Source organism: Corvus kubaryi, unplaced genomic scaffold (genome assembly GCF_017639235.1).
Source record: "Corvus kubaryi isolate FWS band 111438036 unplaced genomic scaffold, C.kubaryi_AGA036_p1.0 split1-37296, whole genome shotgun sequence".
In the NCBI taxonomy this organism is placed as follows: domain Eukaryota; kingdom Metazoa; phylum Chordata; class Aves; order Passeriformes; family Corvidae; genus Corvus; species Corvus kubaryi.
In genome coordinates this window covers 5,749,018-5,772,048 of record NW_024582075.1, presented here as the reverse complement: position 1 = coordinate 5,772,048, position 23,031 = coordinate 5,749,018, and the positions used below count along the sequence as shown (strand labels likewise).

Below are 23,031 nucleotides of genomic sequence, written 5' to 3'. Positions count from 1 at the left end.
AGGCAGTGATAAAATGTGGACTTGTTTTACCTTTAATTAGGAGAGAAGGGAAATGGCAATAGACTTCCTTGAAAAAAATAATGAAAAGCAGGGCAAAAGTTGTTCTAACGTAGTAACAGCTTCATCTGGAACCATTTAATCACTCTGTTAATATGAAATTAGAGATGAAATTGCGTAAAATAACACTTAGATCTCTATCAATTTAACTACTACTGGAAGTGTAACAAGAGAATCACATTTCACATTCTTCCAGATAAACCAAGGAAGTGCAGAGATTGTAAACTATTCTAATGAAACCATTCTAATCTTGTGGGTATTTGTGCGTTCAGATATATAGCACCAGCCGGTATTTGTATCACTTATAGTTAAATTTCCTACACCTTTGACTTTCATCTAGTAAGTTTTAGTCTGGTGGCAAAACAGACATTGCCTGCTGCAGGAAACAGTGAGAAGAAACCTAATCCAGTAACAGTATTTTTCTTTCTGCAGGTATCTTGTTGCCTAGTGAGGCTCTTGCATTTTTTGCAGGTTAAATATTTATGTACACAGTGTGGGAGGCTTTCAGAAAATACCAGAAGTTAACTCTCATCTGTCTGGAAACACTGAGAAAGAGACGGATAACCATGGATGAAGGTAATTATTTAGGACTTAGGATTTATTTAGTAAAAACAAAAAATGTTTATGTATGTTACATTCTGGCACACAGCTATTGAGAGTGGAAGGGTGGAGCCAGGCTACTATTATATCAAGTAAGTTAAGTGAAAAGTGGGAAGAGGACAACTATCTCTTTTTCAGCTTCTCAGATGTAGAAAAAGTCGAAGAAAGAAAAGAACTCATGCATGGAAAATACATACTAAAAGAGCTAAGTAATTTACATAGCAGAAGGATAAGCACAAATAATTGATAATAGTTTTAAACACAGCTAATTATTTTTCAAAAGCTGTCTTGCAAACCTAGGAAATATGTGTTCAAATGCTAGGGATAATTTGGAATATTGTATATGTGTCTTCATAAACATTTAGAAAGTGTGGTAAATTAAGGTCTTCTAAGTAAAGACAGCAGGTTTTACAAATAGTTTGTGATTTTTTAGAAAAATAGGCCTGACTTTTCACAGTTCAACAAGTTATTGAGTATGTCAGGCATGATACTCATGTCATTTCAAGAAATGCAATCTTAGAAGATGAACAAGACAGAGTGTACAAGGGAATCATCAAAGAGCTGATGAATGTGGCTTCTAGTGAAAGTCTGAAAAGTGGGATGATGGGCTAATAATGTAAGAATCTTCAGTTATTTCTCAGAAGATTGAGTTCAGAAAGCTTCAAAAATCATCAATTTGTAGGACAGGAAGCAATTAACTTAAACTTAAGGAAAGGGAGTTTCAATTGAACTTTAAACATAAACCATTTTCACTAATAAGTGATTAAAAATTAATTAAGTAGGTCCTAATTTATTTTCTACCATTATTTTATTTAAGACTTTTTTTTTTGTAAACTTAGACCTTTGCTCAAAGTCTCACATGCCTGCTGCTTATTTTTTCCCTGAAATCCTAACTCCTGTTTGCTGAAAATGATTAGTCTGCAAGGCAAATAAGTTTTACCAGAGGTTTCTGCCTCAAAGAAGAGATGATGATGTCACAACAAAAGAAAAAAAATTATATTGCCAAAAGTTGTGGGTTTCCTCCTAGATTTTCCACAGTGATAATATGTATCCTAACTGTGACATCTTAAAATTGTCTTTAAATTGCACTTGTACTCTTAAAATAATTTTTGTTATGTAGATTACCTCCTACAAAAACTATGGTGACTGTTCAGGCTTCATTTTTTTTCTGACACATTTTTTTTTCTGGCCCCAATGTGGCCATATTGAGTCTCAAAAAGTAAAATATTCAGCATCTACAATCATTGATAGTTTGAGACATTTATTAAGTAAGAGTTCAGGGTTAGGATAAGTGAAAGCAGAAGGCCAGATTCTATAACTGCTTTTCAATGGTGTATAATTAAAAAATAAATGAGCAGTTATGCAAAGCCTGTAATAAACATTGAGGGTGGTTTGTCTTGCCCCACCTTAGGGAACAGGGTGCTGAAAAACAGTTTGAGAGAAAGATGAGGAATATTTGCAGCTTATTCTATGCAACCTGGAGATATTGTCCATAAATCATAAGGGAGCAGTCTTCTCTTACCTAACACTAGGCCTTCCCACATGTATTTGTAAAAGTAGTTTTTCTTCAGATGTCAAACATACTTCTCAAGCATTATGTTTAGAATTTAAATGCAATATTGAAGATTAACACTGAATTGCCATGTCTGATTTAGCAATGAATAGCACCATTAGTGCGGCATTGTGGTCTGTTTGTTGTCTCAGTCAGCTGACTAATGAATGAGTAGACTGGGAATACCATGGAATCTCAGGTCTAACCAATATGAAGGAACAACTCTGTCTATCAACAGACACACAAACACACATCATTTTCCAAGGAAAGTTAAATCTAGATTCTTGCATTTTCTCCAGCATGTCTGTGACTTATAATACAAAACACATGCTTTTATTCTTATTTTCAAGAGGAAAGATCGACAAAATACAGCAAGAAAAGCTTTGCTGCCTGTGGTAGCAAGCTGGAATATTAATGGTTGACACAGGTGTTTTGCTCCCTATTGGCAACTTATTAGGTGATAGCTGCCATATATTGTCTTCTTCTTGCCAACTATATATATGTACACATATATCCTGACTGACTGTTTAACCTTCTCACCAGAATTGAAGAATAACAAGTTAAACATGTTTGATTGTCAGCTCTGTTGGGCAATAAAACTGGGCAAGGTTGTTACTTAAGGCAGTGTAACCTGAGAATGTTAGAGAGAAAAATGTTGTTTGACCAGGCAGAGTAAAAAGAAAATGTTTGCATAATGAATTTCCATCTGGAAAAGAACTGAGTTGTAGCTTGTAACAATGCAAACAAGCCTTTACTTGTAGTACACTGTCGAAGTTAATTGCTAAATCACTTTCAAGGGATGAGATGGAGTTATAAAAGATATCCTGGTATGAATCTTCATACCAGCTGATACCAATGTGATGTAGTGCTAATGAGGAAAGAATAGACTTCAGTAACAATCCAGGCAGTTGGTAAATAGGAGAGGAAGACACTATTCCATGCACAAAAAAGAGATGAGGCTTCAGAAGGCCCATTTTCTAACCACTCAGTTATACTGAATATTGTAACTTCATTGCTACATTCCTGATTCTTGGAGTGATCAGCAGCAGGGATAAAAATTATAGTTTCCACTGTTTTGTAAGCAACAAAGGGAAACAATTTTCCCCATGATGAAGGAGAAGCACTCTGTACATCTGCCCAAGTCACAGAAGCAGTGGTCTTCTCTTTCGCTCTGGCTGTTCTAATGAACCACACTTTAAGGGCATTCCCACCAGTCCTCTCTCACACTGCTGTTCTTTGTTTTACATCAGAGCACAGAGGGTGGGACAGGCCCTGTTCAGTCCACCGGTGTCATTATAAGAAAGCCCAGTGCATGCACTTGCACTATGGGTAATATTGAATAGCAGAGAGTCTGTGCATCAACAGAAAATGCTGTAACAAGAAGCAAAAATGAAACTTACTCTCAGACAGCCTCTCTACACAAAGGTATTAAAAGAGAGTTTGTTTTGTTATGAGAGAGTGGTGTGTGGTTTAGGACAATCTTGGGGCGGGCACTGAACAAGGGAGTACCATTCCTAAACCACAACACTGTCCCAAGGGATATCCTGTACGATATTGTGCACTGCAATAAAAGTGTAAAGGGAAAAAATAAAGGATCTTTTGAGTTACAGAATTTGTCTTTTAAGTAACAGTTACATGCAATGGAGCCCTGCTTTCCTGTAGTTGAGTAAATATCAGCTTGCCAATGGGAAGTAGTGAATTAATTCCTTATTATGTTTTGCTTGTATGTAGACCTTTGCTTTACCTATTAACTTTCTTTAGCTCAACCCATGAGTTTTTCACCCTCCAGATGAACTCACCCATCATTGTGGGGGAGTGAGGGAGGAAGTAGCGGCTGCATGGGGCTGAGCTGCTGCATAGGCTTAAACCACAGCAGAAGCTGATTTCAGTCTAGGAACATATTCTTGTGCTGCTTCTTTGGGTAGCACTACTTACTAAACTGATTGGGGAAACATAAAAAAAGTTTCAAGCTGTGGTGACAGTGGGATGGAAGGATTAGTTAAACCAGACTGGTCTTTGTTATTCTGCATTTCTGAGCTGCATTTCTCAATCTACCATATGAAAACATTCTGTCAGCTCCATTAGCTATATAGACCTTCAAGTGGTCCATGGTCATTTCAATGAAAACTTTGCTATGATCATAATTTTTTATGACCACTTCTACTTCTGCAAGTGTATTGTTCAGGTCTTTTCAGTGAACACAAACCAAGTGTGAGCAAGTGCCAATGCTGACACCCCTAGCCAGATAGCTGAAATCTCTGCCATAACAGGAGTTCAGTTGCTGAACTTATAGGCACCTACATTTTCATTTCTGTGCATGTGCTATGAGTGCTTCCCAAAAAGCCTGTCATTTGCATTTCATGTTCAGAATCAAGTATTCATTTTCCTCCTGGCTGTTCCATAAACCTTGAAGAAATAGAAAAGCAGCATCTTTCTCTATGGAACTTATGAGGTTGGCAAGGTGTTAAAAAAAAAAAGGAATAAATATCATAAATATCTTTGTTTTCTTTAAAATTCATCAAGAAAACCTTTTTCTGGGGAAACAAAAATTGATCACAAAAAGAGCAAATTTCTTAGGGATATCCAGTGGAAAAAAGTTGACCAAGAGTTATACATTGAAGAGTGTGTTTGAGATGTGCTTTTGGATGGAAGCTGCATGAGACCTGACATGTTTTATTCAGGACAGATGGTGAATTCTGATTACTTTATTTCATGGACCTCGATGTGCTTTACTAATTCAGCTAAATCTGACAGTCAAGCCAAGATTAAATCACCAAATCACGTTAGATTTCAAAAAAGACAGGAAGGAAAGACCCAAAACTAAAGTTTCCTGTGATCAGTTTCTGAGAAAGTCCACCCAGGTTTAATTAAATTGGCTGACAGTTTTCAGTATTTTAATCTTAAATCTATTCTGGGGTGTAATATTACAAATCTGGTCTTGTTTAATGAAATTTATTTTTAAGAGTCTCAACAGAATGCCTTGTCCTAGTATTTTATTAAAAACAATTATGTTGCTTGTTCTTCCAGAAGCATGGGTGCAAAGTGTTGACCTTTCAGGATGGCAAGTCCCCAAAGATTCAGTACAAACTGATCCTGAGTCTAAACCACAGACCGCCATACACTCCTCTGTTCTTCTACCAGGCAGTGTTATTGATTCTTCAGAAGACATACAGGAACATCCTTCATGTGTGATTGAAAGTGTTGTGGTGGAAGACACGCCTGAGGAGGGTAAGTAGTAGTTGTGCCTCAGATGTTCAGAATGAGATTGTACTTTCCACATAAGGTGTTGGTAGATTCTGAAGCAGAACTGCATAAACATTACAGTCCACCTTGTCATCAGTGCTGATATAGTTTGAATATGGACTGAGTGGAAGGATTCCTGTCAAGATTCAGTTTATAGGTTATGGACAAGGTCTTCAAGCTCCTCATGTACAACAGATGCATAGTGGCTTTGTACCTGTCAAAACTAAAGCCATCAGAACAGGAGTAGATTTTTTTTGTGTGGTCTACATCTGTAACTTCTAAAACAAAGTGTGCAATCTCTCTGAAAACTTTTGAAAAGTACAGTTGTAGTTATTCAGAAATAGTAATATGTCTGCCTATTCTGTGCTGGATGCTTTCATTCTAACTGTAATCCAAGAGAGACCTCTGGTTTGAAGAGCCTTACATTCTAAAGGAATTAAACTGAAAGGAGCTGTCACACCCAGAGTGCCTTTTGAGAGCAGTCTGACCGGTGGCATTGGAAAGAAATGGAAAAAACTGTTGCAGATGTCTCATCCCTGCCAAGCCACAGAATTCTGTGTGAGTTAACCCACGAGTGGTATGAAAAGGGATGTTTAGTAGCTTTGAGTCACAAGCTCCATGAAATGCGAAGTTAAACAGAAGACATTATAGACTAATTTTTAGCATTCACAAATTAACTGGTTGGAGTTTCAAATATTTTTCCTCTGAGGGGTCTGTCTAGGTTGAAGACAAACTTTGCAGTCGCATCAGTATGTAATAGTTCTAATAGTACGTAATTACAATATAGTAATGCATTTTTTAGTCAGAAATTAAATCTGGATGTCTGATTGATCTTTATCCTAAGGAAAAGATAGACCCTATGCTCTTGCGAGCGTTGATACACTAGTGGCTAATTTTGCCTAAAGTAGGATTTTTAAGTGAAGGGCTGCCAAGAGTCTCCAAGATGGCAGAAAGAAAGCAAACTGTGAACCAAAAGGATGTAGATGTGAGAGGTCAAGTCTTTTCAAAAGTAGCTGTTCTATATAGAAAATATATTCTATATTTGCGTCCTTCAATGACATAATTCACAGAACAAAAACTTTTAATATATGTATAATACATATGTAATGTACTGCAATGAAAATAATGAATTCAGAAAAAATAATAGCTTGACCCAAGGGTACTCTTTACAACATGTATTTTAGTTATGTATTTTATACATCATCAAAATTGGATCTTGAGAAATAAGACTTTTATGGCTGTACCTGAACAGGATCTGATGACTCCATCTAGTAGCTGGACAGATCGTATTTTGAAGTGGTGCATCCACTTACAGCACAGCTAGTAAAAGCAATGTGCAGAGACAGATCTTTGTTAGTATAAAATCACTGCAGTATGTAACTAAATTAGTATTGTTTTAGGAACTCAGGAAAGGTGTCTATACATATAAATTTCCTTAGTGCACAAAATCTCTTAATTTCTGACAATTGTTTTGACCAATTCAAAGAGTCAGAGGACTTCTTTGAGGAACTTTTTTCTCTTTCACACCAGAACACTTGAAGGTGTTGTGGCTTGGTTTTATCTCTGCAGGAATGTTGCATGCATCCAGAGTTCTCAAATAAACCTGTCAGACACACCTCAAGTAACAATGGGATACAGCCCCACCTCTTAACACACAGACACATTTTCCAAGATACTGAGCAAAATCCAGTTTGCTTTTTAATTTTTCAAAATAACATTTGGAAAACATTCTTACAGAAGATGATTAAAAAGTCCAGAATATAACCTTTGCACTCAATATCTCTATTTTTAGGATCGGGTGGAACCATTCAAGTCTCAAACAAGCCCTCACACATCCTTCTTATGCTTGTGGCTTTCTCAACTACTTCCCAGTCTCTCACATTTTGTATCACTTTTAATTACTTAAAACACTTTTTGTCCAAAGAGAATCAGTCCAATAATGTAAATGATTTAGCACTTGAATTTTGTTAACAGAGGGAGAGGGAAACTCATGGTTGCACAAGCTTGGAATGAATATAAACAAGTGGTCATTTCTGAATTCCCTGATTGGATGGAGTGAAGACAGAACTCAAGAAAAAGGTATATTTACAAAGCAAGTATTATTCGTGCTTTCTTGAACACATAATATATTAAACAAAATGAGGATATTCTTTTTTTTCTCCCTTGTATGTGAACTCTGATTGAATGAAGTTGTGTTGCTTGGATTTTTGAATAAAATTCTTTAGCTTAGATATACACAAGTCACTGTTCTAGGTAACTACATCAGTATTTTTGACCTTATACTCCAGTTAGTTAATTATGATAATGGGTTGAGGATCATGATACTTAAAATAATTTTCCAATAGGAAGTCAGCTATATTATTAAGACAGAGAGATCTGATTGGGGAAAAAAAGTAATTTTGTGATCTTATTTAACAAAAAAGGAAGATTTTAAAAAAAGTAAAATATATATCATACTGTCATAAAAAAACGGGTCTATCAAATAACTTGTAAAATGTAGTTTCCAAGGACATAAAGTGTCCTCTTAGTTGTGGTAAAAGCTAGTTTTCTTAAGAGGCAACATGTTTCTGTATGGTTTTTTGTAACCTTGTTTTTAATTTTTAGTTTTAATGACATAAATATATGTAAGTAATGAATACCAGAGTATTCAGGGACAAGTAATTGTCAAACAATATAAGTATGTGTGATGGTGTCCAGAAATCAAAGCTGACAAGTCAGAGTTGCTGCATGTCTCCTCCCAGGAGCCTATTTTGCTATCAGGAAAAAAAAAAAAATGTATATAGTTGATGCCTCTAGTAAAAAATTTAAAATGTAATATGCACATGTAAAGTTGCTGTGCATTTTAGTTGATAACGTAAATTTTGTTTTACACTAGATCAGTTTACCACGTCTGGAATTTGTTCTGATGCTGATCACAAAGCAACTGAGTTGGAGGAATGTACAATGAAAGTGCCATATATACCCTACAGCTTAGCTACACTGCATATCATCAAGGTAAGAAAACCTAAACCAAACATCCCCTTCCCTCAAAGAAAGCCCCCAATGATTGAATAATTTACAATATTTTAAAAATTGACAGTTTAATCAAGCATCTCTTTTCTTAGGATAAACTGGATGAATTGTCATAATCACTATCATTGTACTAACTCAATTCATATAATTCTTTTGCCCAGTGGGTTGTTTTTTTGATTCAAATTTGGAAGCCTGCATTTAAATTTTGAATATTGATATAAAAAATGCAAACAGTAAAATCAAAGTGCCATCCTAACTTAGATCAGATTGCAGGTTGCTTAAATGCCTTTCCCAGGCAGGTGTGTAAAGACAAAACCTCCCTTGTAACTGTGTTTGGAGGAAACCTTTGTCTTCTTACATATTTCTCATCGTGATTCTTGATTGCTGGATGTGGTATTTGACTGGCAGTGTGAGGTTTTTTTGCTATTACAATATTTCTGGTGCCAGTAACTAGAAAAATTTTTGATTTTCTACTTAGCCATTTTTAAATTATGGACTATCGTGTGTGCGCATTCATATATATATATATAAAATAAACACAAATACACATATACCATGGTTTACTGGGTTCATTGCTTTATTTATTCCACTAAATATGGTCTTGTATGCTTGGTCTTTTATTTTGAGTCAAAAAAGTTCAGTGGTGACTTCTTTTGTACAGGCTGCATACAGACTGCTGAGTTAGATGTTAAGACACAAGTTAAATACCTGGAGCAAATTACTGAGATGACTCTGATCTCTCTGGGTGATGAGAGGGATAAACCCATCTGGATCTTTTCAGTCTTCTCCTCAAAGAGACTTTTCTTGTGTCTTAACCTTTAAATTGTGTCTCTTTAAAATTCCTCTACTTCCACAGTAATTTTTTGGATGGGGGTAAATAGGAGACTATATTTCAAGACTGCATTGGTGCTTTGTTACTTTTATGTCATTTGAACTGTGACAGTGTCAGATGGCAGAGATTCCTCACTCCCAAGTCAACTGCTTGTAAATATTCATAAAGATTTAGAATATAGATCCATGCTAACAACCACAACTATTTTCAAATAATGCATCAGCCACAACAAATAATCTGAGATTTTATTCTTTTTGTTTTAATTTGGCTGAGCTGCTCACTGTCAGCAGAATCTACATCACACAAACCTTAAATGAAGAACAGAACCCAAGGAAATCTCAGGAACAGTTCTAGATTTTTATAATTTATATATGATCACATTCATTACTACTGTAATTGACTGAGCAGTATCTGTTAGTGTCATTCATGTATCAGTGTTGTAGGTGTAATTTGACATTGCACCTACTAGACGAGTATGTCAAAGAAAAGGTGGACAGTTAGGACAGGTGCTGGTGGAATTTTCCTTTGGTGACTGTTATGAATTGGATTAGAAACAAAATTAATTAAACAGCTTCCTAAGGAACCTGATGCAATTTAAAGCTTAAATGATTCATTGTCAAACAGGAAAATGCTCAAGTTGTCCATCCTTCATGTATACATGACTTCTTATTAGTCATTAAAAATGCCAGTGTACCTTAAAGTTCTATCAAATTTCAAATTATTTTAATTAAATACAAAATAAAATAGAGTATATTCTGTAACCACTTTGTTCTTCTCACTCTTAAATGCAAAAATGCAATCTTCCCCACTGCTTCCCCCTTTTTTCCCCAGTTGTAGGTCTCACAATGCTATTTTTCTTTTTCTAGAACTTTAGAATGATTATAATGACTATGTCTTCCATATTCTATTTAGATCATGACATTAAAAAGGAAGAAGTGGAGGTGCAATGCTAGGACCAAAAGAGAAATTCCATTTCAAGTTGTTCACAGGTTTTTATTCAATAGCATAACATATTTTCTATTATTGAAGCCTAGACTTTTGGCCTGCAGTTTTACTGGATATTTATCTCTGGTTCATTACAACTGGAGTTGCTAGTGCTCTGAGTTTATAATTTCCTTCATCCTCTACAGATTGTAAAAGACATGCAGCAAATGAAAAACAGACACATGAAGATAATCAGAAAACTAGACAATATAAGGAAAGAAAAGCAGGTAATTATTCTGGAGCATTAGCACTGTTGACCATTAATCAAAGTGATACAGAGGGATAAAATCTACTCCATTCACAATAACATCTCCATTCATGTACCATTCTGTAAATAATGTCAGTGTATCTTAAAGTGTATTTTATCTCACAATTTTGTGAAGTCTGGTTTTACTTTGCGTCGGGCACAATAGCAGAGATTTTTCTAAAATTTATTTGTTACTAAAATTTTTTGTTAAATAACACTTCCGTGTCATGACTGACACTGTAGTTACAACATTAGCATTTCTGTAGGCCGTGCCTCTCAAGAATGACAGAATGACTGCATTGTAAAGGGCTGCGCCCAGCTGAATTGCCTTTATGGCTGCTTTATTTTTTTTTTTTTTTTTTGGTGGGTATTTTTTGTCTGCTTTGTACTTAGCTTGGCTTTAGCTTTGCAATGTTTTGTCAGTATAGTTTATAGAATAGCAGAATCCCTCCACCTGTAAACTCCTGCAAGTTGACGGTGACAGTCCAGAGATGCCATTCATGTGACCAAAACTCTACAATACGTCTCTTTCCTTAGTGGAAGCATTTCTGCATTTCATTAGTCAATAACTCTCCCAAAAGATGGAATTATCTACATCATCTTTGACTACTCTGTTCTGGAATCTGTTCTTGCAGTTACAGCTTCACCTTTCTGTTTATTTGTCACATCATTCTCCTTTTCTGATCCAGAGTAATACAGGCACTTAGCTCCTATGAAGAGGAATGTTTTCCACACAATTAAAGTTTACTCTGGGCACACAGAAGGAAGAGATTCAGAAATTCCTCTAAAGCCACCAAGGGGAAGTGAACAAACACTTCTGACTGTCAAGTAAAATCAAGAGAACTTCCTGTGTGTAGCATACAAAGGCTAAATACCCTTTGGTAGAGAACAAGACTTCATCTTATTCTCAGGTTGTCACACCTGCACAAGCATTGTAATACCAGTGGAAATCTATTTCTGAAATTTGGTAGGAATGTAACCCTGGCACAGTCACATCTTCCACTTTCAAATGACTGCAGATCACTAAGGGAAGAGAAAGAAAAGGGAAGAACACAGATGCATAGCAAGAGACAACAGCCTGCAAACACTGGGACTGTAATCATCTTACTTCACAGAATCGCTTTCATTTTGGTTGCTGTGCAGATTTTTTTTTTATGCTACTTCCAAACTTTCACTTTCTGACCTAAGTTTAATGTCTTTAAAATTGCTTAGCTGTGCTTCAGGTGAATTCATTCTGATCTGCTCTCAGAAAGGCTTTGGCTTTATTTCTGCAGAAAAATACACAAAATATATATTATTTTAGCAGTAAGTTTTACTTGAAGTCTTCAATGAATGATAGTACAAACCTCCTGGGATCAATAATAATATTTTGCAATAAAATACATTGAATAAAAATAAAAAACATTGAATAAAGAAAATGAAGAGAACCTGTTGTGGAAACTGTTTTCTTTATTGTGCTTGACTTTCTATGCTCACTCATGACTTATTTTCTCAATAATATTTTGTTATAAAGGAGGAGACTGTAACTACTATAAAGAAACATTATAGTGAGAAAATGAGGTGTCTGAAATGCCAGTTAGAAGCTTACCAAGAGCAGATGAACAAGAACAACATACACTGGCAAGATACAATTGAGGTAACCAATTATTACTGTTTTACATGGGGATAAGCACGGCAGGTACTTACAGAGGTTGCAGGAACAAGCCTTATAATTAAGACTCTCTTCTTATGGACAGACAGTTAAATGAAGGCACACAGTTTGTAAAATTGTAAAATTTTATTTTAAAATAAGCTGTGTCTTTCTCCTTCTGGAGATGAATAAAGCCTTCCACAGTACACTTCCAAATGGCTTGGCCCAGCTATGCACTTGAAAATAGCCTTCCTTTCATGTAAATAAAGTGTGAAGGATATTCCTAGAATATACAGGATGTGTGCTGCTTACTTGGTGATAAATAGATATTAAGGTTTATCCTGTTCCTCCTGCTGTTCTGCTACTGAGGAAAAGATTCAGAGTGTTCAAGCCTTTAGAAAAGGTCGTTAGAATCAGACTATCTCTGGCCACAGATGGTCACTGCTAAATGAGGAATTTTAATTTTTTGGTGCAAGATCCACAGGTCTTAGCAGCCTGGTCCAAATGTTATGACTTTTCAAGGTGTGGAACAAAAAACCTCAAACTGTCTGCCTTTCTGAAAAGTAGTGTCAAAATTGTAATCCCTTTTGCCTTATTTTATTTCCTTCAGAACCTGAGAGAAAGAAACAAACAGCTGATCCAACAGAAGGAAGAGGTTCTTCACCAAATGAAACAACAAACAGAGAACTGGAAAGAAGAAAAGGTAAAGAAACATAGTTTGTGTTTTCTTTTTGGTGTTAGATGGCATTCTTGTTATTGTTTCTAGTGTGTGCTGTTTGTCTGCCTGTCTGCCTTTAGATATGTACATCTAAATCAGCAAAGATTGACTTCTATGTACTTGCCTTCCTTTTTTGCAGAGAATTCATGCAGGTTTTCACCTTTTAAACAGCAAGGAAGGTAGCATATGCTGGTTTGTCTTACTGTATTTTGCTTTCCACTAAAAACTATTAGATGGTGATTTCTCTTGCATTCCACATTTTATGTCTTTTTTTTAAAGAATTTTAAAATTACAGTACAGTACATTGCTTCTTCTTTGTTTAGCAATTAGAATTAAAAATCAACAAAAGCTTCTCATTGTCTAAGTTATTGTAATACTGCACTTCAGCTGGCTGACACAGCAGCAAAACTACTTTATTTGGTAGTTCCCAGGAAAAACTGCCTAAAGTTCCCCAGGTTTTCCAAATTTGTCTGCAATAATGATACTTTAATTTATTAACAGCATAAGTGTAAAAAAAATTGTTGCGTTTTAATAGATAGCATTGGTAAGCATGACCTGATATTTATTATTTTCTGCACAGGGTTCTCTTCTGTTTAATATGTGCAAATCTTCCTCTAATTTTGCAACATTGCTTTGTTACAGGCAGTTTTCACTGCAGTTCTTCAAGACACGTAGTCAGGAAGATCTTACCCAACTTTGTGGTGGGGAGTGGTGGGGGAGGGAGGGGGGCTGGGGACAGGGTCTGTGAAACTGAATGCAGACTGCTGTACGATTTCTGAGTCACGATCTCAAGCAAGATTTTTAGTTTCTTCTTTCAAGTGATGTAGCACCACCTTCCGTTTAAATTCTGCATGGCATCGGTATTTAAAATCAAGGTTTTCACTTTTTAAACACTTTCAGCCATGCCCACCACTATAATACCCTGTGCCTTATTGATAAATTGCAAAAAAAACCCTGGGGTTTACAAATCTTTTGACCTAATTATTATGTATCAAGGAAATGTAGCAAAAGTATTATAATAAAGAGTTAAAAGAGATGACGATACTATGTCCTAAGGCTTGTGGGAAGAAGGAATATTTTCTGTTAGGCCAGATAATGCAGGCACACACCTTTTCTGCAGGGCTGCCGTAGAAATCCTTCCAAAAGCTTTGTTATTCAATTGTTTCAGGAGAATCAAATATTTTTGTCTCTATTATCATTTCAGTAATGTGAACAAATGCTTAAGAAAGTATAAGCACAGGACCCCTTGACTCAGGCTCTTGTGAAAACACTAGCTCCAGAGCAGTGTCTGGTCTATTTCTGTGTTTTCTTTTCAAGAAAATTATTGGTCAATAGCCCATTTGTGTAGGTTGTACACAGAAGTAGCAACAACATTATTTACGTTTTATTGATTATTCTCCCCAAGGAAATATAATGAAAAATGGTAGAACATTGATTTCCTGTAATTGTCCTTTTCTTGACTTGCAGGTCTGGATTCTAGAAAATCTGTGTAAAAAGCTAGATTCTCTTTATACCCAGCACACACTGAGTGAGTGTTTCAAATGCAGTTTCTTGATCTGTTTCTGTTTCTTTCCGGTTTGGTTTTTTGTTTACACTGAGCTGCATACCAGCTGAAGTCAATATAAGTATTTCCATTTCAATATTGTGCGTGCAGGTGGAATAATAAAAGAATGTTGAAGCTACAAGTACTGTCTTTAATGACTCCAAACTCCTTAGCACACCAGGTTTTTTACTGTCAGCATAATTTCTCAGTAGGTTTATTTCAACACTTGTAGCCTATCCTTTAGAAATGTAGAGCAGAACAAAGCACGAGTCCTTAATAATTCTTCTAGTTTTAATAAGTCAAAATGAATTATTGATTAAAATGAAATATTGATTATTAAAAATTATTCGTTCATGATAAATTCTTGATTTCTAAGGGGAGATAATTTCACAGAGACAGTATTGTTGGAATTGCAGATTAGAAATGCTGAAGTTATTCTTACCTTGTTTTCTATTGTTTTCAATTCAGCTTTACAGGAACTACACAACATGAGTCTACATGTGGAAAGATTGCAAGACCTCATGAATTTCCAGATAAAAATTCTTCAGCAAAAGTCTGAAAAGACAGAAGGAGAAAATTCAGATATATCAGAGGTTTTAGTATTAAAAACAGAACAAGTGAGCATAAAAATGGAAATGTAAATGGTTGTTTATGAGATTACTGCAGGTATTTCAAAGGCAATCAGGCTGATGCTAGCAAAAGTTGAAATCAATCATGGGCTAACTGATGGTAATTTTGGTGTGCAGATATATACGTGGCTTGAGAATGATACATTTATGATGAATGATTAAAACATGATGATAATGAAACAAACTCATTGGTTCAGGAATCACTGATAGTGTGCTATGGCTGTCACTATATATTTGATAGTAGAAACTTTGCTACAAAGTGGTTTGAAGTATCCACCTCCTTGAATTATAAAAACTGTATTTTGAATGTTGGAACCAAAGAAACTGTCTTATTCAACATTTCATTGCTTTTCTCCATTTCTGCTCCACCTTGCTCGTTATAATCTTGGGAATTTCATATGGAAGCAATCAAAATCTAGATCTTGGCTTAGTATATAAGAGTTACCTTTGTTGCCTCCAGGTAGTTAATGAAGAAGAGAAGACTGAATGGTCAATGGAAAATGGATATCTTTGGCAAGCACGCATCATCCTGCAAGAGATGCAAGAATCTTTAAAGAAACGAGAGAGGGAAGTCACTGAGCTCCTCCAAAGTGAAAGGAGATTTAACAAGGCAATGAAACCTCAAATGACAGTGCTGATATTCTTGAAATCTCTTATCAAGATGGTAAGAATACTGTTTCTGCAAAGATGAAAATTTATTTAATGGGTTTTCTAAGAAGTTCATTAAGGAAAAAAATGCAGGGTTTTTCTTATTGTTATAGTCTTAAAAATGGAAAAATGTTATTTTGTATACATTAATCTACAGGTAAGATTTTCAGAATAACACATGGAATTAAAGCACCATAAATACCCACTGAAATCCTACAGAAAACTGATTAGACCAACTTGAACACTCATTAGTTGGCATTATTTTAAAAGATCAATTAGTGAAACATGACAATAGTATCATGGAAAAAAACATGTTTTTCTTACCTTTCAGTTATGTGAAACTGCATGAACTGCAAACAGATGCTACAGCTTTACAGGAAATATGATCTAATTTTTTATCCATGTTAGGTTCACACCATATATTGTGATGTCCCTCGGGCACAACAATACATCCTTCAGCTTATCAGGAAGAACGAGGAAGAAAGAGCTGATCAGAAAGAAGTTTTTAATAATGCTCAGGCCGACATTCTGTCCTATGAAGTACTTTATGGAAATGAACTTACGGATGACAGAAGGTATATTGAATAGCTAATAAAACAAAGAAATAACATAGAAAAATAATGATCTCTTTTCACAGAGAGAAAATATATTTTGAAGAATGCTGTTAAAATTTTCATGTGTATTTATGGGGAAAAAGTATTAAAGTAGAGTATACATCTATATTATGAAAGAAATCAAGTAACTTAGAAATACCTTGTATAAAAAGCAGAAAAAAATTTCAACTTAACTGGCTTGTGCAAGTTTTATCCATTGTATTATAAAATATGCTGAAATAAGCTTATTTGGCAGGCCTGTGCTACTACATCAACATCTTCTCTTCCTACTTCTTCTACAGCAAGTTCTTTACAAATTACCTTCTTTAAAAATTAACTTCTTTACAAATAACTTATCTTTTTATTTTTCTTTCTTTTTTTTTCTTTTTTTTTCTCTTTTTTCGCTTTCTTTTTTTTTTTTTTTTCTTTTTCATGATAGGACACACCTCCCAAAGAAGCTTTTCAGAAACATTGGGAAAGCAAAGTATGATTTAGAATGTGTTGAAACAGAAAAAATTGTGTTTGATTGTATCCAGACAGGAGAAATCCCCAACTGGATTAAAAGGGATTGTCTTTTTGTAGCCTTGTCAGGTGAGATATCCTTTTGTCCATTCACAGAAGCCTAACTATCCTCAGCCAACATACTTTTGAAAAAAGAGTGCAGCAGTAAAAAGCATGTTGTTGCCATGCCTTAAGGATTCCCATGACATATCCTCCATTTTGTGCATTTTAGTGAATTACTATATGAATTGTAATACTGGGTCATGGCTTGTAAATGCAGGGTTTCCAAATTTATACTCAACTGTTCATCTTTTCTTCAGTATCTTTATCATTTTGAAAATAGATTTCTTTGTATACTGTGTCTAAATATCTCAGTGCATGTTCAAGTTAGATGCACCCAGAATGTCCCCAGATTTGGCAGGCATGCACTGAATGAAATAACAATTGTGGAATTCAGAAGGCAGTAAGCCATTTTCAAGAAAATTTAAAAATATCCATTGCATGAATTTAATACACTATGCTCTTCTAGTGGGACTAGCAGAAAAGCTTTCTTAAAATATTTGGTTGGCTTTTTCTATGAGTCTGCAACACAAAGCCTGATCTTGGTGACTTAGGGTGGATGGAAGGAAGGTGGATGTGTTCTTCTACTTGAAAAAATACTATTTTTAGTTTAGAAGATTTACTGGGTTGTATGTTGATCCTGTATAACTATATAATTATGGGAACTCTCCAGAAGACCCTGCAATAAGCTCTGAGGAGATAGAGTCATCATTCTGAGGAACTCATGCAGAAGTTTAAAATGGAAATCAAGGTAATACATTACAATGTATCACCCCACATGGTTTTAAAGAAGTTATCAATAATGCACTCATTTTCCTAGATATTCTTAAGGGATTTGAGATTTTCCCTGAATTATGTTCCATGATTTCTAAGCATATTTACATCCAAGCATAACATAGTTTTGCGAACTAGTGAATTACAGGATTACAGTTTTCTGTAGGGATTTCCATGTTCTATTTTGCACCTCTATATCTATTTTGTTGTTCTTGTAGAAATCTTTGTGCATCTTGGTGGTCCTTGATGTCTGTTGCAAGTAAAATATATTAGAATCATAGAACTCTTTAGGCTTGAAAAGACCCTTACAATCATTCAGTCCAACCATTAAGCCAGCACTGTCAAGGTTTTTAAATACCTCCAGCTACGGTGACTCAACCACTTCCCTGGGCAAACTGTTCCAGTGCTTGGCAACCCCCTACATGAAGAAATTTTTCCCAGTATCCAATCCAAACATCCCCTGGTTCAACTTGTGGCCATTTCCTCTGGTTCTGTCATTTGTTACTTGGGAGAAGAGACGAATGCTCATCACACTCCACCTCCTTTCACATAGTTGTAGAGAGCAATAAGGTCCCCCCGAGCCCCTTTTCTTCAGGCTAAACCTCAGTCTATCTTCATAAGATTTGTGATCCACGCTCTTCACCAGCTTTGTTGCTTTTCTCTGGACATGCTCCAGCAGCTCCTGTTTCATATATCTAATGATTTGGGATGCATAGATTCCTTGCTTATTAGTAGGTTACAAAAGAAGCATTGCTTCATGTGAATTTACATCAGAGTAAATAACTGAAAAAACTAACTGTTTGAATTGAGTTTTCTCAGACTGGGCAAATGACATCCACAAGTGCATGGGCCCTGACAGGATGCATACTTGAGTGCTGAGAAGCTGGCAGAAATCACAGTGAGGCTGCTCACCATCATCTTTGAAAGGTCATAGAGTTTGGGAGAGGTGCCTGAGGACTGGAAGAAAGCAAATGTCACTGGTCTTCAACAAGGAGAAGAAGGAGGGCTCAGGGATGACCAATCATCTCAATTCCTGGAAAGGGGATGGAGCACCTCATTCTAGAGGCCATCTCTATCCATGTGGACAGGAGGTGATCAGGAGCAATCAGAATGGATTCACTAAAGATATATCACACTTGACCAACCTGATAGCCTTCTACAATGAAACAACCACCTGGATGGATGAGGAGAAAGCAGTGGATGTTGTCTAACTTGACTTCTGCAAGGTTTTTCACACTGTCTCTCACAACATTCTCATAGGCAAACAGGGAGTGTGGACTGGGTTAGTGGGCAGTGAGGTGGATTGAGAACTGGTGAATGGCAGATCCCAGAAGGTCATAATCAGTGGCACAGGATCAGGCTGGAGGCCTGTCACTAGTGGTGTCCCTCAAGGTTCGGTAGTGGGCCCAGAATTGTTTAACTTATGTATGAATGTCTTGGATGAAGCGCCAGATACCTCCTCAGCAAGTTCACTGGTGACTGAGCTGGGAGCAGAGGCTGCTACCACTGCTGTGCTGTGCAGAAGGACCTCCATAGATTGAAGAGATGGACAGAGGAGAACTGTCTGAAGCTCTGCAAAGGCAAACACAGGGAAGGAACAACCCCAGGCAAGAGGACAGGCTGGGGTGACCTGCTGGACAACAGCTCTGTGGAGACGGACCTGGGGATCCTGGTGGATGGCAAGCTGTCCATGAGCCAGCAGTGTGTCCTCGTGGTCAAGAAGGGCCAATGGTATGCTGGGGTGCATTAGGAAGAACATTGCCAGCAGGTTCAGGGAGGTGATCCTGCCCCTCTGCTCAGCTCTGGTGAGGCACATGTGGAGTGTTGTGTCCAGTTCTATGCTCTTCAGTACAAGTGGGACATGGAGCTCCTGGACCAAATCCAGAAAAGGGCTACAAAGATGATTTAGGGACAGGAGCACTTCTCTTATGAGGAAAGGCTGAAGGAGCTGGGCCTGTTCAGCCTCAGGAAGAGGCAGCTGAGAGAAGATCTCATCATTGTCTCTAAGTACGTGAAAGGAGGGTGTCAAGAGGATGGAGCCAGGCTCTTCCTGGTAGTGCTGAGCAATAGAACAAGAGGCAATGGGCAGAAACTGATGCCCAGGAAGTTCCAGCTGAATATGAGGAAGAACTTCACTGTACAGGTGACAACAGATTGTCCAGAGAGGGTGTGGAGTCTCCCCTGTGGGAGATATTCCAGAATCACCTGGACACAGTCCTGTACCATGTGCTGTGTGATGACCCTGCTTGAGCAGGGAGGTTGGACCATAACCCACTGTGGTCCATTCCAGCCTGACCCATTCTGTGATTCTGTGCTGAAACTGATCCAACTATATGCATTAAAATGCATCAAAAGCCAGAGTCCAGTAATGCATTTACAATATTTAAGTTGCTGAATCTCCAAGTGAATAGATTCAAAATTGTATAAAATAATTACTTTCTCTACATAGACACTAAGACAACAACCATCATGTTGAGTTAATGTGGAGAAGTTCTTCCTTGGTAAATAATGGATAAAACCTGTAAATTATTCTTTTGGTAATTTTTAACTATACTGTTTGTTGCTTTTTTGTCTTTGGTTTTGTTTTGATTTTTTAGGTTTAACAGATAATGAAGGAACACTAAAGAGAGATACCAATACTGAAAGAAGCCCCCTGTTTTAGGGAGGAGTACTGGAGAGAAAGCTTGATGCAGAAAAACATTTTCTGCAGTATTTGTTGAGTGGACAAAAAAATTAGAAGCATTAAATACCTGTGGTTCACTATCAGAAAATTTACACAGGCCTTTAAGTGTTTTGAGAATTTTATGGTTTTTAATAAATTTTTTTAAGAAATCTTCTAAAAGAAAGAAACAAAAAACCTGCATAACAACAACCCAAAAGAGTCTGTGAGTGAGAAAAAGTGCCTTTGAGTCAAACAGGTATAGTCCTGCTGCAAGTGGATGGGGTGTATAAGCTTTTGCTGTCTAAAGTGGGGCATTTAATATGCCTCTACAATCAATATCTGCAGAGAGGTAGCTTCTAAGGCTGATTTTCATCTGTGAAGCACAAGCCTCCAAAATTAACTTTGCTTTGTCCCACTTCAAATTATTTAGCAATTGTTTTAAAGTGCTGGCTTCTCTACCATGGTATGTGTTTCAACTTTTCACTCTCTTTTTTTTTTTTTAATAAAAGATGAAATTGAATAAATCATAGGTAAGAAGAAATCTTTAAAATTATAAACTGTGAAACCATAGTTTTAATAAGGAACAAATGAATGTGAAGATGATGGTTGTTGTTGAAGACAACAATTTGTCTCTAACAAGTGGTTTTTGAAGATGATAATGCTAAGTAAATGCCATAAATTTAAACACCACATGTTTGCTTTTACAGTTGGGTTGAGGTTTTTCTGTCATCTGTCAAGCATGTGTGCCTGAATCTGAGTGGTTTATTTGAACTGCTCAGCTGTGTGAAGTCCCATCTATATCATAAGTTGAAAAAAATTTGTATTCCAGCACTGATCTATCATTCAGATACTAACAACCAAAGCCTTATTTTTTTAACTGCATGTGTGTTCATAATGTGCTTCTTCTAGGTTTGAATCACCTATCCAGAAAGAACACTCTGTATGGATAAAGCATCCCTATGACAGTGCTTTTGTGCAAACAAATTGATGTGTACTTATCGCTGTACTGCTGGGAACTATCCTTCTGGGAACTGTAGTACTGGGAACACAATGTCTGTTTCTGAATGCCATTAGTGTACTCAGGGCCTTTTTCCATTGAATCTTAGAGCGCACTCTAAGACTACTGGAAGGGAATGCAAGAGAAAGGGAACAAGGATGCAGACGTCACCCAAATGTAGATGCATTACAGTAAAGATGCTTTAGAGAAAAACAGCTAGAGTGGACAGAGAGGATGATCTTGAGTGCTTTGCTGTGAACCTACCATCCCAGCATGGAGCAACACTAATGATAAGTCCAAGCTTTAGACAGGACTGAACCAGTTCCAGTCCACCACTGACAGAGAAAAAACCTAAATATTTATAAAAGCTATATACAATCTATATGCACAATGTACACATAGACAGTTTGATTTTTTGCTGCCATTAGAATTTTGATTTTTTGGTTATGAGACAGTTAAGGGCTGTTTTAAATCAGCTTTAAAGAATGGAAGTCATGCAGTAAGGCAGAACCCTGTTTTAAGTCAGAGGAGACTTTTGAGCTGTGGTTCAGCTATCGATCTGTGTAGTGCAAAGCAATTGAACATTTTATTTATAGAAGTGTAAAATAAAATATCCAAAAAATGAATATATTTATTAACTTCATTTTTCAGCTTTGTTAGCTATTTAAAGTCCTCATGTGAAAAGATTTAATCTACGAAGAAATTTTGGCACTATTCTTATTCTTTCTCTAGCCCTTTTGAATGCCTGACTCCAAAGGTTATAATTTAGCTCTTTCCTTCACTTAATCTCATGTCTATGCAAGTTTTCTGAAGCAATTTCATTGGTTCATATGCAAGTTGCTAGCTTTTATATCTGTTTTTAATTCTGTGACAAAGAGAAAAGGAATAATTTCTCTACTAGGTTATTGATTTTTACTTTTTTATAATGTCAACATTAAGGTTCAGAATTAGATTTTAATTAAAATTATTCATAAAAGATCATATTAAATACCATCCATTACATACTTTAAATGTAATTAAATTAATCAATGTACAATAAGTGATAAGAAAACAGTGTCATTTTGGTTTAGAATCATAGTCCAGCAGCAATGCACCCCAACAAGGCAGATAAAAGAGAGGGCTTCTATAGGTATGTTCTAAACAAAAGAAAGTCTAGGGATAATGTGGGCCCTCTGTAGCAGGAAACAGAAGACCTGACTACCCTGGACAAAGAGAAGGATGAGGTTCTCAATGATTTCTGTACCTCAGTCTTCAAAAGGAAGTGCCCCAGGCACACTAGCCAAGCTGACAACAAACTCAAATTCCGGAACTGGGAGAATGAAGACCATAAGCCCAGTACAGTAAAGGATCAGGTTTGAGACCACCTAAGGAACCTGTACAAGTCCATGGGAGGACCTGATGAGATTCATCTGAGGGTCCCAAGGGAGCTGTCATAGCTGCTAAGCCATTTTCCATGAATTTTGAAAAATTGCAGCAGGCAGGTGAAGTCCTCAATGACTGGAGAAAGCAAAATATAATCCCTATTTATAAAAGGGGGAAAGCAGAATACCCGGGGAACTACCAACCAGTCAGTCTCTCCTTAGTGCCAGGTAAGATCATGGAACAGATTCTCCTGGAAACTATGCTAAGGCACACAGAAAATGAAGAGGTGATTGGTAACAGCCAAGATGGCTTTAAAAAGGGGAAATCATGCCTGACAAATTTGGTGACCTTCTGACCACCTGGACGTATGCAAAGCAATTGACACTG

The 23,031-nt window shown here is 36.5% G+C and overlaps 1 protein-coding gene across 3 annotated transcripts; it reads left to right on the top strand.

Moving 5' to 3' along the window:
- Positions 1-502: 502 nt before the first annotated feature.
- Positions 503-22,182, top strand: LOC121657413 (synaptonemal complex protein 1-like). Of its 3 annotated transcripts, XM_042013119.1 has the most exons (14): positions 503-633; positions 5,237-5,437; positions 7,427-7,531; positions 8,328-8,446; positions 10,427-10,507; positions 12,041-12,163; positions 12,768-12,860; positions 14,343-14,403; positions 14,887-15,035; positions 15,508-15,711; positions 16,104-16,270; positions 16,728-16,879; positions 17,523-17,600; positions 21,195-22,182. In XM_042013119.1, exons 1-13 carry the CDS (start codon positions 540-542, stop codon positions 17,564-17,566), a joined length of 1,593 nt encoding a protein of 530 aa, XP_041869053.1. In that variant the 5' UTR covers positions 503-539; the 3' UTR covers positions 17,567-17,600; positions 21,195-22,182. The 3 variants fall into 3 exon arrangements, with proteins under 3 accessions (XP_041869053.1, XP_041869054.1, XP_041869052.1); XM_042013120.1 differs by lacking the exon at positions 17,523-17,600; XM_042013118.1 differs by having other exon boundaries at positions 17,523-22,182.
- Positions 22,183-23,031: the final 849 nt, after the last annotated feature.

Coding starts and splice junctions, on each gene's coding strand:
- LOC121657413 (XM_042013119.1), top strand. CDS start 540: ATGTACACAGTGTGGGAGGCTTTCAGAAAATACCAGAAGTTAACTCTC. Junction 634..5,236: donor ACGGATAACCATGGATGAAG/GTAATTATTTAG, acceptor TTGTTCTTCCAG/AAGCATGGGTGCAAAGTGTT. Junction 14,404..14,886: donor TTATACCCAGCACACACTGA/GTGAGTGTTTCA, acceptor TTTTCAATTCAG/CTTTACAGGAACTACACAAC.